This window comes from Dasypus novemcinctus, chromosome 18, assembly GCF_030445035.2.
Source record: "Dasypus novemcinctus isolate mDasNov1 chromosome 18, mDasNov1.1.hap2, whole genome shotgun sequence".
Lineage (NCBI taxonomy): Eukaryota > Metazoa > Chordata > Mammalia > Cingulata > Dasypodidae > Dasypus > Dasypus novemcinctus.
Genome location: NC_080690.1, coordinates 55,314,483 through 55,332,156, shown reverse-complemented (window position 1 = coordinate 55,332,156; position 17,674 = coordinate 55,314,483). Strand labels below are relative to the sequence as shown.

The 17,674-nt window shown below is 52.9% G+C and overlaps 2 protein-coding genes and 1 pseudogene across 2 annotated transcripts; 1 reads left to right on the top strand and 2 right to left on the bottom strand.

The window, feature by feature from the left end:
* Positions 1-625: 625 nt before the first annotated feature.
* Positions 626-2,464, bottom strand: LOC101428772 (small ribosomal subunit protein uS5 pseudogene; annotated as a pseudogene).
* A 2,592-nt stretch (positions 2,465-5,056) lies between these two features.
* Positions 5,057-16,194, bottom strand: TBCB (tubulin folding cofactor B). The gene is given in 8 exon segments (XM_004464883.4): positions 5,057-5,238; positions 5,241-5,323; positions 5,490-5,562; positions 9,663-9,854; positions 10,423-10,519; positions 15,137-15,280; positions 15,656-15,934; positions 16,116-16,194. Coding segments are annotated over 7 exon segments (732 nt in total). The 5' UTR covers positions 15,770-15,934; positions 16,116-16,194; the 3' UTR covers positions 5,057-5,209.
* A 139-nt stretch (positions 16,195-16,333) lies between these two features.
* POLR2I (RNA polymerase II subunit I) lies at positions 16,334-17,659 on the top strand. Its single transcript, XM_004464880.4, has 6 exons — positions 16,334-16,472; positions 16,551-16,605; positions 16,924-16,997; positions 17,082-17,156; positions 17,262-17,313; positions 17,557-17,659. The coding sequence occupies exons 1-6, from the start codon at positions 16,414-16,416 to the stop codon at positions 17,617-17,619; spliced, it is 378 nt and encodes a 125-aa protein (XP_004464937.1). The 5' UTR covers positions 16,334-16,413; the 3' UTR covers positions 17,620-17,659.
* Positions 17,660-17,674: the final 15 nt, after the last annotated feature.

Sequence of the window (17,674 nt, the reverse complement as noted above, 5' to 3'; positions counted from 1 at the left end):
TCAGCTGCAGCGCTTACTCAGGACCACAGCCAGGACCTCCGACACTACACTCGATTTGAGTTCGAGGGGCCTCCGTAGTTCTACCGCGCCTGCGCAGCACCGCCCTTCCACCGGGAGCCAAGCCAAATCCCTGCCTCCCACAATCCTCCTCGCTGCTGGGATGGGGGTAAGGTCCCCGCTTCCAAGCTTCGAGGAGGAGAGGCAGAGAGTGTCGCATGGCTTTCTGGGAAATGCAGTTCGCTTGTCAGGCTGGCTCCACCGCCCAACCCGCCCGCGAGACTCCGGGCGCCTTACTAAGCGCCATGCGCGTAGCGGCTGACGGTGCGCTGCTGCCCCCACGTGGCAGCTGGGCGGTTGTCCTTGTGTCTAGACCTTGCTAAGGCCCGGGATGCGAGGTTGCGGGGACGTGCGGACAAGCGCCGGTCTTGGGAACCCCTGGGAATCCCTTCCAGAGAGAGTGACTCCAGACCCGGGCCAGAAAAGGTGGGGGTGACGAGGGGAAACTGAAGAAATTGGGGCCAGGTCCCGCTGGGAGGAATACGTGAATCAGCAGCAGGGGGCAGTATGTGCTCTAAGCTAGCACCTACCCATGTGCCAGGCGAGGATCTTAAGCGCCTTACGGTTATTAGCTTTTTTTCTTTCTCATGATTCTGCCGGTGGCCACAACGGGGGCCAGGGTTCTGTGCACGTAGACCTTGTTGTGCGTCTTCACCAGATGGTCGGTGAAACCCCGATAAGGAACATGGTGAACCCCGTCTCTTTGCAGAGAGCGGGGCTGAGAGAGCTGTAGGTCTTGGAGATGGCCTCGAAGGTGGCCTGGCAAAGTTGCCCAGGGTGGCCATGCAGCCCTGGCGAGGTGTGGCAGTCTTCGATACCGCCATCAGCAGCAGCTTCCTGCACACAGGGCCCGAGGCAAGGCCAGAGCCTCTGGGGGCTGGGGTGGAGCGCAGCGGCAGGGAGCCACAGCCTCCTGTCACCCTGCAAGCAGTGGGGCCTGCGAGCTTGTTCCCCCAGGAGCCCTGCTGCCCAGGGATGATGGAGAGCTTGGCCAGAACGGTGGCCCGGTGGATGGCGGTGGCTACCTTCTTGGAGCACTTCAGCCCAGACCCATGTGGCCATTGTAGCCCCGATGGCCACAAAGGCCTTGAACCTGGTCCGTCAGCCAGAGCGGATCTGCTTTTGTACAGGCATAGTTTTCAAAACCTCGACCTTGAGGAACCTCTCCAGGAAGAAAGTCAATTATCTCAGACTTCTTGATGGGCAAAGAAAACAGATTGAGCTGCAGACTTGATCTTCATGTCCTTGACCAAGAGGCCCAGCTTAGTGACAGGGGGCCATTCCTTGTCCCTGGCCTTACCTCCATGAACTCGGTTACCTCGACCCCGACCCAACCACAGCCGTGACCTTGGCCCCAGACCGCACTGCCAAAGCCTCCACCAAAGGGGGAAACTGCCACTGCCTCCCATTCCAGGGTCCCCGGGGTCTCCCAGGCCTCCCGCATGGCTGTTTAGTGTTTCCTCGAAGCAGCAGCTAAATAACTCATTTCAACCTCACAACAAACGTTTGGGTGTGGGTACTATTATTGTTTCCACTTTATAGGAATGAAGCCGAGACCCAGAGATTTGGAATAACTTGTACAGTCCCTCAGCTCGTCACCGACAGAGCTGGGATTTGAACCCAGGCTTCAGAGCTTGTGCTCTTCCTCACCAAGACTAGAACACCTTTCAAACTACTGGATCCCAAATATGTGACTGGCATGTGAGGCAACTCCAGAGGACCATTAGCATGTAAATCTGTGAGTCCAGGATTTATTCCAGCTCCAGGACAAAGGCTGCCTTCAGCATAAATTTGTGTTTAACACAGGGATCAGGTTTCTAATCAGCACTGAAGCACCAAAGGGATTACCTTCGGGCCTAAAAAGCCCTGTCCCCCTCCTGTTCAAAAGTCCCCTCCCTGCATCCCTTCCTGGGTTACTTCTTTCTCCTCACCCCCACCCTGGCAACTTTATTCAGAATGGAATACCCCTGTCAAGACAAAACAAAACGAAAACAATGTTGGATATTTATGTTTACCGGTCTGCCTTCAACTCCCAAGTAAGAGTGTGTCCAATGTGTGTGTTGCGAGCATCAGGCTTGACAAACATTGCAGACTCAGAAAAGGTGGGGTTCAAAAACTGTGGGCAAAAACCATGGGACATTGATCAACTTCCCTTTGCACTGGCGGATTTATGAAATAAAGCAAGGTTTACCTTGCCCTCAAAAGGCTTAGCCTCATGGCCATCTATGCCCCCCAAAGGGAAAGGACAGTGGTGGATGGGTGCAGGGTAGGCGTGGGTACTTGTGGGGAGCAGAACTGAATGAATCCAGTGGAAGGAAATCCCAAGGTCCCTTCCTGCCGACTCCCGGGTGGTTATGGCTCTCTTGAGCAGCAGAGAGTGGCCACTGCTGGGGCTACCAAAACCCATGGCCCTTTTGCATAGTTGTGGCTAGGTGGAGATTACCTAGCCCAGGAGTATGTTCCAAAGCCCACTTTGCATCTAGGGGCGCTGTATGGCTGCCAAGTTCTCACCAATCAAATATGAGCAGAAGTGAAATGTGAGCAACACTTCCAGGAGTTTAAGAGTCTGGTACACCTTCTCCACACTGAATCCTTACTTTCCAGCTGGATGCACATAATTCTGAGAATGATGGAGCCACAAGATGGAGGCTGGGTGTGTGAAGAACCACATGGAGGCTTCTGCCAACCAACCAGAACACCTGCAGGGGACTGTGGGGTTAGCTGTTACAGCACCTGGTGTCCCACCAGCACACTGACCACCTCCTCTTCCTCTGCATCCTCTGAGATCAGTAAAACTTGAGGTCATTCCGTAAAATGAGCCCCTAATCCCTACCTGTAATCCTTAGCAGGTATAAGTTTACTATTTAGAAATTAGCATGGTCCCTTCCATTGCTTCAATGTTGAAAAGTTTAAATGTTTCTCCATTGTAATGGTTAGGCTACTGTGTCAACTTGGCCATGTAATGGTGCTGAGTTATTTGGTCAAGAAAGCACTGGGCTAATTTTAACAAGGACATTTCATGGACTTTAATTACCAGTGAACTGATTGCATAGATGGCTGATTACATCTACAATCAACCAAGGAGACTGCTGTTAACATCTCATCCAATCATCCAAAGGCCTTAAAAGGGGACGTTATTTCAGCATTCAGAGAGAATTCCCAGCTCCACTTTGGCCAGCCAGCATCTCCTGGGAACTCATCAAGGACCTTCATCAGAGCCCCTCTGGTTTGCAGCCTGCCCTGCAGAATTTGGATTTGTGCATCCCCACGGTCACGGAAAAGAATTTTATAAAATCTCATACTATTACAGACATCTCCTGTCGGTTCTGTTTCCCTAGAGAACCCTGACCAATCCACCTTGTTCTGTGGACAGCTTCTTCCATGTTGACAGCTGGAAGGCCCTGAAGCACATTCTGAAGGTTTGTGTTTGGATCTTCCACTGTAGTTTGGCAGATCCTTATGCATAGTGACTCTGGAACACTTGTTGGAGCTCACAGGTGTGATTTAAGGTGATCAGTGTGTCTATGGAGGGGTGAGGGGGATGGCACGTGTTCACCTCCCTCACCCTATCTTTTAGCCCCATTATACAGAGGTGCACCCTGAGACAGAATTTAAAATGATTCCCAGGTCCTCAGTGCTGACCCCTGTGCTAATTACAAAGCTGGGCTAATTCTACTGGACTGTCCTGCTGAGTTTAGGTTGGTGGGTGTTGGGGGAGGACACTCCTTCTGTCCCTTCTCACTTTGCCAACTCCGGCATGGAAGGGACCTAAACCCCAGGTCCTTTCCTAAAGTGACAAGGTCTTTTTTGGTAGACTGACAATTTCCTTGGTTCATGTGTACTCATGTGTGTGTAGGTGCATCTCTATCCCTTGTGGGTGAATCTGAGAGCTTCCTCTTTGTGGGTGTGTGGCGCCCCCATGTGAGAGAATCTGCATGCCCTGGCTGCTTCTGTCCCTGGCGCTGCTCTTATTTTTGGGTGTGTCCCATGTTTGAGTGTTGAGTCCAGAATGTGTGTGTGTGTTCTGTGTCCACATGTGTCCCCGTATACTTGTGGACATTGGAGGATGTGTCTGTCAGGCTGCTTGTGGAAGTGAGCGGCCTCACCAGGCCCCTCTGCACTCTCGGGCAGTCTACCCATGCCCTCCTGCTGGCAGCTCCTTCTCCACAAGTAATGATGGAGTAGCTGCAGCAATTAATCAGAGTCCCCCACACAGTCATGTCGTGAGGAACCCCTGCAGGAGCTCGGGAGGGGTTACTACACGTGCAGACACCCGCTCCCCAGAGCGCACGGCTGCATGCGCATGTGCACCAACCCCAGGACGTGTTCCCGGCCAGGTTCCATTATGCCGTGAGGAAGGACCTCACACTGCTTCTCAAGTCTTTTGATTTCTTTCTTCTTTAAAATATTATCACTAAATGAGCAGGCAAGATTTTCCACCCACAGGGTGGAAACAGGTGTAACAGGACTAGTGGACCCCCAATACCCCTTCTCCCCTGCTTCTGTAGTATAGGAATTCCTGCCATTTTGCTGGCCACACAGCTGCCCAGAAGAAAAGCTACATTTCCTTGCCTTCTTTGCAGCTGTATGCGAACATGTGACCAAATTCTGGCCAATGAAACATGAGTAAGTTTTGAGTTGCTGTATTCCTTAGGGCAAGGGGTATCCCCTCCCAATCCCCGCTTCCTGGTAACTGGAATCATGAGGGGGAGATGGGAAAGCACCAAGATGTAGGCAGATGGAGATGGATCCCTGACACTGGAGGGGATCACATAGGACTTTGCGTGAGAGAAATAAGCTTCCATCTTGTTGAGGCCACTGTTATTTGAGACCCCTTTGATACAGCAGCAGAACACTGAATTAACTAATTCAAGGACAGAGAAGCTCTCCTGTGCCTCCTGCTACCACTTCCTGCCCAAGTTTTACCCAGCCTCCTATTTCAGCATCACCTGCCCAGCCACTCCCAACCCCTCCCATAATCCTCCAGTACTCCAAATGCTTCCCAGGTTTCAAGCGAGTTTAATATATGTGTCTCAAAAGCCAAGGGCAGGGAAAAGGTGAATAAAATAAAAATGGGGTCACGGTAAGAGGGCCCTGGGCACACACAAGGAGTGGGCAAGGGGAGATGAGTCAGAACCTGGAGCACGGAGGATCACATCTCATCCAATCCATAGTTCTCCTCGGGAAGTCCCCTGTCATCACAGTAGACGGCCTGACAAAGGCGCCGTATTTGGCCTGGCATTCGAAGTAGCGTTTCCCATTCACACTGCAGGGCATGATGGGGGAGGCAGTGGTCAGAAGGCCCCGACACAGTTCCCACCCCCAGATGCTAGTATGGACAGGCTCACCAGCAGCACATATGCGCACATACACACATATGCATGCATATTAATACACAGACACAAAGATGTCCGAGTGGGAATGCTTGTTACCTGCCATCGTTTTTCCCTAATGGCTCATCATAGCGGACACCAATCCAGTAGCCAGGCTTGAAATCTGTGAGTCCTGCCCAGGAGAGAAATCCTAATGAAACCTCTAGGCACAGCTCACCCTGGATTTGTGCCTCCCATTGAGTTTCTATCCTGGCGAAAACTACTCCTTGCTATTACCCAGGACCATCTTCATCTCCTGCCTGGGGAGTATTTTCCCTGGTCTCCCTGCTGCCAGCCCTGCCCCCTATTATCCCCTCAACCCCCGTAGCCAGAAGGGTCTTTGTGAAAATCTAAGGGAGACAGCACTACTGCCTTGCCCCACATTCTTCAAAGGCTGCCCAACCCACTCAGCATAAAGCCCACACTGCTTCCAGTTAGATGCTTTTTGACGTGGATACAAAGACGATTAAAGAAAAAGAATAGGGAAGCGGACTTGGCCCAGTGGTTAGGGCATCCGCCTGCCACATGGGAGGTCCACGGTTCAAACCCCGGGCCTCCTTGACCCGTGTGGAGCTGGCCCATGCGCAGCGCTGATGTGCGCAAGGAGCGCCCTGCCACGCAGGGGTGTCCCCCGTATAGGGGAGCCTACGTGCGAGGAGTGCACCCCATAAGGAGAGCCGCCCAGCGCGGAACAAAGTGCAGCCTGCCCAGGAATGGCGCCACATACACGGAGAGCTGACACAACAAGATGACGCAACAAAAAGCAACAGATTCCCAGTGCCACTGGTAAGGATAGAAGCAGTCACAGAAGAACACACAGCGAATGGACACAGAGAGCAGACAACTGGGGGGGGGCGGGTGGTTAAATAAATAAATCTTTAAAAAAGAAGAAAAGAAAAAGAATAGTCCCTTCAACAAATGTTGCTGGACAATTAGATAGCCACATGCCAAAGAATGAAGGTAGAACCCTACCTCTCACCATGCATAAAAATTAGTAAAAAAAAAAAAAAATGGACCAAAAACCTAAATGTAAGAGCTAAAACTAGGAAAACTCTTAAAAAAATATATAGGCAGATACCTTTGTGACCTTGGATTAGGCACTGGTTTCTTAGATATGACATCAAAAGCACAAACAACAACAAAAAATTAGAATTCATAAAAATGAAAACCATTGGTGCATCAAAAGGACACCATCAAGAAAGTGAAAAGAGGGGGAAACGGATTTGGCCCAGTGGTTAGGGCGTTCGTCTACCACATGGGAGGTCCGCGGTTCAAACCCCGGGCCTCCTTGACCCGTGTGGAGCTGGCCATGCGCAGTGCTGATGAGCGCAAGGAGTGCCCTGCCACGCAGGCGTGTCCCCCACATAGGGGAGCCCCAAACGCGAGGAGTGCGCCCTAAACGCGAGGAGTGCGCCCCGTAAGGAGAGCCACCCAGCGGGAAAGAAAGTGCAGCCTGCCCAGGAATGGCGCCGCCCACACTTCCCGTGCCGCTGACGACAACAGAAGCGGACAAAGAAACAAGATGCAGCAAATAGACACAGAGAACAGACAACTGGGGGGGGGGGATTAAGTAAATAAATAAATCTTTAAAAAAAAAAAAAAAAGAAAGTGAAAAGACAACTCGCAGAATGTGAAAAAGTATTTGCAAATCATATTTTCTGGTAAGGGACTTGTTTAGAGAATGTACAAAGATCGTTTGCAGGTCAACAATTAAGGACAATCTAATTAAAACCGCAATGATGCACCATTTCACACCCATTAGAATGACTATAATCAAAATGACGGATAACAAGCATGGGTAAAGATGTGGAGAAACTGGAACCCTCATACATCGATGGTGGGAATGTAAAGTGGTGCAGCCACTGTGGAAAATAGTCTGGTTGTTCCTCAAAATAGTGACCATTTGACCCCGCAATTCCTCTCCTAGGTAGAGATAAATTAAAACATATCCGCAGAAAAACTGGCAGAGGAATGTTCACAGCAGCATTTTTCCCAATAGCAAAAAAGTGGAAACAATCCAAATGTCCATCAACAGATGAATGGATAGATAAAATGTGGTATATCCATGCAATGGAACATTACTCAGCGATAAAAAAATGAAGTTCTGATACATGGAATAGCATGGATGATCCTTGAAAGCATTATGCTAAGTGAAAGAAGCCAATCATAAAAGGCCACATATTGTATGAACCCATTTGTATAAAATGTCCAAAATAGGCAAATCCATAGAAACAGCAAGTAGATTAGCCTAGCACTGGGTGGGAATGGAGGAGTGGGGAACAGTTGCTGATGGATATGGAGTTTCTTTTGGACGTGACAAAAATGTTCTAATATTGGTTGTGATGATAGTTTCATAATTCTGTGAATAAACTAAAAACCTTTGTATGGAGATGCATGGGAAAAATTCAAGTAATGTAATTTATGGACTATAGGTAATGGCAATATTGTAATATTCTTACATCAATGTCAAAGTAGCTACTGTGTTAATAATAGGGGGGACTATGAAAAAATATACCAAATGTAGACTATAGACCATAGTTAGTGGTAATAGTCTGATGATGTTCTCTCATAATCTGTAACGAATGCTCCACAACAGCATAAGGTGGGGAAGTGGATGTGGCTCAAACGACTGGGCTCCCGCCTACAATATGGGCGTTCTGTGGCTCGGTTCCCAGAGTCTCCTAAAGAAGACAGTGACCTGGTGCAATGCGCAGTTGCGGCAAGCTGATACAACAAGATGATTCAACAAGAGACACAAGAAGAAAAATATAATAAAAGACACAACAAAGCAGGGAGCAGAGGTTCCCAGTGCCTCCTAAAGAGGATGAACAGCATGGTGAGCTGGTGCGATGGACAGGCGCGGAGAGGTGACGTGATAAGATGACGCAACAAGAGACACAAGAGGAAAAACATAATGAGAGACACAACAAAGCAGGGAATGGAGGTGGCTTAAGCAATTAGGCGCCTCCCTCCCACATCAGAGGTCCCAAGTTCAGTTCCCAGTGCCTCCTAAAAAAAAAAAGAACAGATACAGCAAGTGCAAACAACAAGGGGGTTGGGAGAAATAAATAAATCTTTAAAAACAAAAACAATGTAAGGTGTTGGTGGCGGGTTATTGTATGAGAATTCTGCACATTATGCATAATTGTTTTGTAAGTTTATAACTTCTCTAATTAAAAAAAAGAAAAAAATGAACTGTATACTTTAAATGGGTGTATTGTATGGTATGTACATTATGTCTTATTAAGAAGAAAAAAAAGGGAAACGGACTTTGGCCCAGTGGTTAGGGCGTCCGTCTACCATATGGGAGGTCCGCGGTTCAAGCCCCGGGCCTCCTTGACCCGTGTGGAGCTGGCCATGCGCAGTGCTGATGCGCGCAAGGAGTGCCGTGCCACGCAAGGGTGTCCCCCGCGTGGGGGAGCCCCATGCGCAAGGAGTGCGCCCGTGAGGAAAGCCGCCCAGCGTGAAAAGAAAGAGCAGCCTGCCCAGGAATGGCGCCGCCCACACTTCCCGTGCCGCTGACGACAACAGAAGCGGACAAAGAAACAAGACGCAGCAAATAGACACCAAGAACAGACAACCAGGGGAGGGGGGGGGGGGAATTAAATAAATAAATAAATCTTTAAAAACAAACAAACAAACAAAAAAAAACCACACGCTGTTCTCCACTGACTCCGAGGCCCTGCATGGCCTGGGTCTGCCCGTGTCCCCGACCTCACTCTGAGCTCTCCCCACTGGCATACTTACATCCTCTCTCTGCCTCAAACATACCAAACTTGTGTCCTACGCTGTGGCCTTTGCACCCTCAATTCTCTTGGCTGAGAACCTTCTTCCTCACCTTTCCACCTGGCCCACTTCTTTTCCTTCAGACAGTCACTCCCTGGGAAGTCCTCCTGGGTCATTCTCCAAGGGGCTCTGGGACTCCCTCTAGGCTCGCACAGCCCCCAGGCTTCCCTCATCCCAGCCCTGGTCCCCGGTCCCTGGGCTGGCCCCACTGCAGCCTTAACACTGCTGCCTGTGCTGGCCCCATCACAGCGCTGACCACCGCCTGTGCCTCCCTGCACCTGGCCCTGAACTCGGGGCTGTCTGCCTCTCCCGCTGGCCGAGGATCTCTGCGAAGGCTGGGCCCCAGTACCACCCACCTCTGGGCAGGGCTTAGCATTGGCCTCAGTCTCTGTGGAGCAATTGGTGTCCCCTGAGCCTTGGGACTCCGCACTCCTGTGGGCCACGTACCCACATACATGACGGTGCCCCGGCGAGGAGGGTGCCCAGGCGTCAGCACCTCGCAGCGGCTGCCCACGGAGATGGCGCTGGCCTGGGCCCTCTCCTCACTGAGGCGCTGGGAGGCCTCTGCCTCCTGCTGTGCCCGCTCCTCTTCGTTGTACCGGCCTAGCTTGCTGCGCTTCAGGAAGGAACGAACGGAGTCTGTAGACAGAAGGGTGGGGGTGAGGAGGGGCAGGGTCAGCCACAGTCCAAGGGCAAGCCCTCTGGCCTAATGAGATAACAATCAGAGAGAAATTTTTGTTCTGGATGTCAAAGGACTGTCACCTGAGTCCCCCAAGTCTCCACCACAGCCCCAGGCCCTCCCCAGGACTACTGCGGGCTCCCCACAATCCAGAAACTAATGATGACCCCTCCTCCCAAACACACACTTGGACACACATTTCCTTCATCCAGCCCCTGAAACCCTACTCATCCTCCCCATCAGACATTCTGACCTGTCCCCACAGACCTCACCCATCACCCACTGCTGTCTGCCCTATGTCCTCTGCCATCCATCACAGGCTCCATTTGCTCCCTGCTCCCCATCTATCTCCGCCCCCCCACTCTAACTGCTCCCCACGCCCAACCCTCCAAGCCCCAGGCTCTTCCCCACAAACCCCCATCCATCCTCCCAAGCCTACACCGCTGACCTCCCTGTCCACCCTGCCCTTCCCCAGATACCCGTCCCCACCTGGACACCCTCCCTCCAGCCCCCCCGTGCACCCCATGCCTTGTCTCTGGTCGTAGGCTTCTTGTGAGATCTCATATTTCTCCACCCTGGATATGTCCTCATATTCGCCGAGGTGGGCACCACTGTGGTCGATGACCTAGGAGGGAGGGCGGGCAAGTCAGGGGGTGAAGGTCTGGCCAGCGAGGTCTGGGATGCTGAGGGAGGCGGGGTACACGCTGAAGCATTCCATAGACTTGTCTCTCCCATCTTGGAAAAAACGCAGTTCTCACCTCTCACCTTTACTCCGGCCTCTGTTCCTTTCCTGGGCCCAGCAAGAGAGTGGAGCAGGTCACCACGCTGGCTATCTCCATATCCTCACCCCACCTGAGCTCCTGGGGCTGTCCCCAGATGCTCCCACATGCTGGCAACATCATTCCTGATGGCCCCCTAGTCACCAACCCAAAGGGCAGTGCTTAGGCCTTGCTCCCATGACCTCTGGGCAAAGCCCCTACTCTCTGGGTCACTGGGACCCTCCTAAGCTGGCCCCAAGCTCCAGACCCTGAGACAGCTCTTCCTGCACCACCCCCAACATTCATTCACTCATTGTTTCCTGAGCTCCTCCAAGGCACCCAGTTAGGCCTTGGGCTGGGTGCTGGGGACACAGACAGCTCTGTGGATTCACCACCAGGTGGTGCAAAGCATACACCGGAGAAGCACCTTGAGAAGCAGGAGAGAGTAGGGGGGCGCATTACAGGCTGGTCAGGGCAGGCTTCTGAAAAGATGGGATGTCTGAGCCGAGGCGTGAAGGATAAGGAACAGCAGGTGCCTTGGAGAAATGTCCTCAGCCTTTCTGAGGAATAACAGGGAGGCGTGTGTCTGAAGTGCAGGGAGCCCAGGGGAGAATGGGAGACGCAAGAGATTGCTATAGACTTTCGTTTTCACTTGGATGGAGGGGGAGTTGGGAGGGCTCTGAGCTGGGGGCCCTGATTCTGAGCCAGGTGCTCACAGGCTCCCCCTGGCTGTATGTGGGGAGCAGACAGTGGGGAAGGGACAGGAGCAGGGAGACCAGGGAGAAGGCTGCTGCGATGGTCCAGGCAGGAGAGGACAGACGCTGCATCCTGAGACCAAGTTTTCTCTTCTGCAAAATGAGGATAATGATATCATCTTGAATTGGCAACCAACATCTAAAACTCGAGAGCAAGCAAGGCTTAAAAATCAGTACTGGGGGGAAACGGACTTTGGCCCAGTGGTTAGGGCGTCCGTCTACCACATGGGAGGTCCGCAGTTCAAGCCCCCGGCCTCCTTGACCCGTGTGGAGCTGGCCATGCGCAGTGCTGATGCGCGCAAGGAGTGCCGTGCTACACAGGGGTGTCCCCCGTGTAGGGGAGCCCCACGTGCAAGGAGTGCACCCATAAGGAGAGCCGCCCAGCGCGAAGGAGGGAGCAACCTGCTGAGGAATGGCGCCGCCCACACTTCCCGTGCCGCTGATAACAACAGAAGTGGACAAAGAAACAAGACGCAGCAAAAAGACACAGAAAACAGACAACCGGGGGAGGGGAGGGGAGGGGAATTAAATAAATAAAAATAAATCTTAAAAAAAAAAAAAAGATAAAAAAAAAATCAGTACTGGGGAGCGGATGTGGCCCGAGTGGTTGAGCTCCTGCCTCCCACATGGGAGGGAGGTACCAGGTTTGGTTCCTGGTGCCTCCTGAAAAAAAAACAAAAACAAGCAAAACAAGTGAAAAAACCAACTCAGGGAAGCTGATGTGGCTCAGTGGTTGAGGCCCAGCTTCTCATATATGGTGTCCCAGGTTCAATCCTTGGCCCTGGGTCTCTCAAAAAAAAATTAAGAACTATTATGCACATTAACATAATCCATAAGATAACATATGTAAGACATTTACACATACTAGGGCATCTAACAAACATAATAAGGATACTCCTTAAATATAGTAATCACTGTACAAGATTCTTCTCTCAAAGAAATGGGAAGACCTGGTCATCCTGGGCTCACATCTGTGCTCGTCTTAAAAGCTGCAGGACTCCAGTGACAGTGGCAGCTGCTTTCAGCCGCCCTTTACTGTGGTGCCAGGGTGCCTGGCCATTCTGGTTGGTCTGTATGTCTGCCCTTAGCTCCAGCTGTAGTCAGCTGTTCCCAGCTCAGAGTGGTGTACACCGTGCCCCCACCATTCATTCCCTGCAGCTCCACTCCCAGCCCGCAGCTCCACTCCAAGCCCGCATCACCAAGTTGCTTCCTTGGAACCCCTTGGCATTTGAGTTTGAGACCATCACACAGTAGTTCTCAACATTGAGCGTCAAAATCTCCTGGAGGGCTGGTTAAAATAGATGTCAGGCTCTACCTCTGGAGTTTGGATTCAGGTAGTCTGGGGTAGGGCCTGAGAATCTGCATTTCTACCAAGTTTCCCAGGTATTCAAGGGCCACACTGAGAGCCACTGGGCTGTGACAAAATGTAAATGGTCCCTATCTCTTTTTTTTTAAGATTTGTTTATTTATTTATTTCTCTCCCCTTCACCCCCCCACCCCAGTTGTCTGTTCTCTGTGTCTATTTGTTGCGGCTTCTTTGTCCGCTTCTGTTGTTGTCAGCGGCACGGGAATCTGTGTTTCTTTTTGTTGCGTCATTTTATTTTGTCAGCTCTCCGTGTGTGCGGAACCATTCTTGGGCAGGCTGCACTTTCTTTCGCACTGGGCAGCTCTCCTTACGGGGTGCACTCCTTGCACGTGGGGCTCCCCTATGTGAGGGACACCCCTGCGTGGCAGGGCACTCCTTGTGCGCATCAGCACTGTGCATGGGCCAGCTCCACATGGGTCAAGGAGGCCCGGGGTTCGAACCGCAGACCTCACATATGGTAGACGGACGCCCTAACCACTGGGCCAAGTCCGCCGCCAAGGTCCCTATCTCTTGGACGAGGATCACTAAGGATTCTTTCTCTACTAACAACTTTTATAAGTTTGAAATTTCTGGGTTTTTTATTTGTTTTGTTTTTAGCAATGAATGAGGGTGATATTTATAAGCCAAAGAATTTTTAAAAAACCCAAATTCTCTAGCACCTCCACCTCGTTGAAACCTTCCTTGAGTGACCTGGGGAAACCAGAGGCCTTCTCACTCCCTGAGCCCCCACTGTCTGTGCCTGAATCACCTGTGTGTGAAACCCTCCCATTTGCGGATGCCACCACCCAGGCCTGGCCCACCCACATCCCTAAGCCGAGTTGGCCCAGGGCAGCCCAAAGTTTCAGAGTCCTGGCCCACTCCCACGGTGGTCCAGGCCCCCTCACCTCTCACCTCTCATCTGGGCCATCACAGCGTCCTCCTCCCTGGCCTCTCCACTATCTATGTCCCACCATGCAGCCAGAGGGAGCCTGTGAACACATGGGTCAGATCAGGGCCCTCCTCTGCTCACAGCCCTTACCCGACTCTCACTTGCTTCTGCCACAGGAAGAGCCACTTAGTCCCTTGTACCCATTATGTTCCCTCCCATCTCTGGCACATGCTGTGCCCTCCTCCTGGAGCACTCTTTCCCCCTCTTAACAATTCCTATTTTTCAGGTCTTTGCTCAAATGACACCTCCTCCAGGAAGTCCCTTGTACCTCAGTGATGGGTTGGGGTTCCCCAGTACATGATTTCCCAGCTCCATGCTCTTCTCTTGTGGCCCTTGTTCCTACTGATCCTTCACATTTGCTTGTATGATTATATGGTTAATATCTACTCCACACATTGGAGCTAAAATGGGTCTTCTTAGACTTGGCTCCCCAGTTTTCCATGCACACTGACTTCTAGAGTCATGCAGTCTACAGTAAAAATTCTGGCTAGTCAGTCCTCAAAAAAAGTAAATTACATCCTGAGACCAAGTTTTCTCTTCTGCAAAATGGGGATAATGATACCATCTTCCAGTCTTATTTCATGGATTCATCTCATCCTTCAAAAAAGATTTACTGAATGTCCTCCCTGTGCCAGGCATTGTTCTAGGTGTTGGGGACAAGAAATGAATTTGAGAGACAGGAAAGTGCCTGCCCGCATGGCACTCTGGTAGGAGAGATAGGCAATAAACCAGACCAATAAGAAAAATGCAGGGGATCATAAGAGCAAAGGACAAAAACCAAATAACACAAAAGAGAGAAAGGGGAGTTTAAATTCTATACTGAGGCCAGTGAAGGTCTTACTCAGAAGGTGACATGTAGAAATTAAAAGAAGGGATGAACCATACTGGCATATAAAAAAAGAACCAGCTGGGCAGCAGGAATAGCACCTAAGGCCCTGAGGTGGAGCCTGCCTGGGATGTCTGAGGAGCAGTGTGGCTGTTGCAGTTTCAGTGAGCAGAAGTAGTGGGGAATGAAGTCCTGCATGTTCAGCCTTCTCCCAACGCTTCCCAGCCTCATCACGCGCCCTGACCCACCTCATTCTCCGGGCCTCTGTATACTCTGTTCCCTCTGCCCAGCATGCCCTTCCCACCTCTTTTAGACTGAACTTTCCTCATCCTTTAGGTCTCAGTTCAGACACCCCTTCCTCCAGGAAGCCCTTCCCAATTCTCCCAGGTAGAGTCAGACAGCTCCTCTGGGCATCCCTATGGCTTTCTCCAGACCAGACCAGCCCACTGCGAGCTGTCGCTCAGATTGGTCTGTCTCTCTCCACGCTGGACTTGGGACTCCAAGAGGGAGACGCCTATCCCAGTTGTCACATAGGGCAGGATACAAGCAAGGAACTGTCAAGTAAATAAATGAATGGGGGGGGGACAGTCTCAGGTAGGGAGGCCTCACGTGGATGCGGCAGCCATCATCCACGGGGTAGGAGCCCAGGAGTGCGTCCTCCTGATCCAGCTTGCTGTAGAACTTGTCGTCAGGTCCATACAGCTCCAGTTCCATGCACGAAGCAGGGCTGCCTACCACCAGCTCCAGTTTACACTGCGGGGAGGAGGATGGGTGAGAAGGGCTGCCAGTGGCCCCGGCGCTTGCCCAAAGGCGACGCCCGCGTACCCATAACCACGCTTCTATCCCTCTAAGAGACCCCCCGGGTTATCTCCGGCCACGCGCCCGGGGTCCCGCCCCCTCGGCTCTCGTTCCTGCCCACTGGGACCTCTAATTCTCCCTGGCCTCGCCCCTACCCTCTGGAACCTCGGGTTCTCTGTGGCGCTGCCCCACCAAGGCCCCATCCCCCATCTCTGCAGCCTCGGGTTATCCCTGGCTGGGTCGCCTCGGCCTTCGGGACCCTCCCGACCTCAGGCAACCCCCATTTCGCCTTGGCTCCGCCCCATCCGGACCCCGCCCCCACAGCCACACCTTGAACTCCGCGATGGTGAGGCTGCGACTGTATCGCTTCTCCGAGCGGAAGCTGTTGAGGGAGCTGCTGATGAAAACGGTCACCGTGGGCGCCGACATCCCGGTCACCTCCATCTCGCCGCGTCCTCCCGGGCCCGCAGCCCAGCTCCGCCGCCTCACACCTGCGCCGCCGCCGCCGCCGCTTCTGGTCTATCAGCCCCGCCCCCTGCCCCGGAACTGACCAATCCGCGCTCTCCTGTCAAGAGGGTCCGCCAATCGCCGCCGTCTGTTCTCCCCCGCCTGGAAGAGAGCGAGCCCGTATTCTTGGGTGGGCGCAGCCAATCCTGAGAGGCCTTCCGTGGCCCCGGTTCTCCCAATGGCAGCACGGGAAGCTGCCGGCGCGGGAGGAGGCCCAAGCCGAGAGGAAGGACTGAAGAGTTATTACCGCCAGCTGATGGGAAACTCGCGCATGTGCACTGACCTCCCAACAAGCAGAGCCATGGCGTCCCCTTACGCTTCGCACTCCCGGTTCTTGTACCAGACCCATGTTATCCTACAAACCAGGGAAGCGAGGCCTAAAATTTGGAAGGAATTACCCCCAAGAATATCAAAAGATTGAAGGAAGTAATCAAACCTCTGCACAGAAAGAGCGAACACAGAACCGCTACGCGTGTCTAGCTCCGCCCTTCTTTGGGCGAAGCAACTGGGCCTGACCCGTCCCGCGACCTGTAGCGCGACGGAGCAAGCGCAAAGGCCGGGCGAACGGTGCATACGTCGTCATGGAACCGGACGGGACGTACGAGCCGGGCTTCGTGGGTATTAGATTCTGCCAGGAATGGTGAGGCCGGGAAAGCAGGTGCGGAAGGTGATCTAGGACAGGCCCCAAGGCTGACCTCTGACCTTCCTCTCCCCGCAGTAACAATATGCTGTACCCCAAGGAAGACAAGGAGAACCGCATTCTGCTCTACGCGGTGAGCGCGACCCGGAGGGACGCCCCCGACTTCCCAGATCCGTCTACCTCTTCCAAATGTGACCCTGCCCCACTCCATGGGGTCCCTTCTCCCTCTTGCGCCCCCGGCGTGTCTACAACTTGCCTCCTGACTCCCCCACGTGAACCCGAGTCTGCTGTCTTGTCCATCCCCGAGATGCCCCTCGAAACACCCATTATCCCGACCCAGACCCTCCAATCCATAGCCAGCCCCCACCCTCCCGGGAGGATCCTGCCGTCTCTTCCATCCTATCTGGGATCTCTCCGTGACCCCCATCCTGCCTTGCTCGCCCTCTCGCAGTGCCGGAATTGTGATTACCAGCAGGAAGCCGACAACAGCTGCATCTACGTCAACAAGATCACGCACGAAGTGGAGTCAGTGGCGGGACTGGAGCTTGGGGAGGGGATTGGCCTGGAAGGGCCGATCTGAGCAATATTGTTAAACCCTCCCCCCTGCAGCGAACTGACCCAGATCATCGCAGACGTTTCCCAGGACCCCACGCTACCGCGGACCGAGGACCACCCGTGCCAGAAGTGAGCTCGTAGCTGGTACTGGGATGGGGCAGTCGGGCGCATTCTCTCGGGGAAGAGAGGAGGGAAGGGTGCGGCAGGGTCTCAGTGGCTGAGCGGTCCCTTTAGGTGCGGCCACAAGGAGGCGGTGTTCTTCCAGTCGCACAGTGCCCGGGCCGAGGTGAGTGGCAAGTTCCACGGACGATTTCCTGGACATTTGGTGCTTGACCCTTCGCGGGGCGGGGTACCTGTATTCGGGGGGAACCTGTCCTTCCCAGCGTCCTGGTCCGGCTCTTTACCAGTGGGGAAAGCCTCCCTATCTGTCCTATCGGCCTGAGACCCTGCTGGATGAAGGGTGAAGGGTTCCATGCTGTATACCTCCCTTGGGTCCAGACACTTCCTAACCGTGGGCCCTTTTCGCCAGGATGCCATGCGCCTGTACTACGTGTGCACGGCCCCACACTGTGGCCACCGCTGGACCGAGTGATATCCCCCCCATGTAATAAAAGTCGGGTTCTGTGTGCGAATTTTTTGTGTTTATT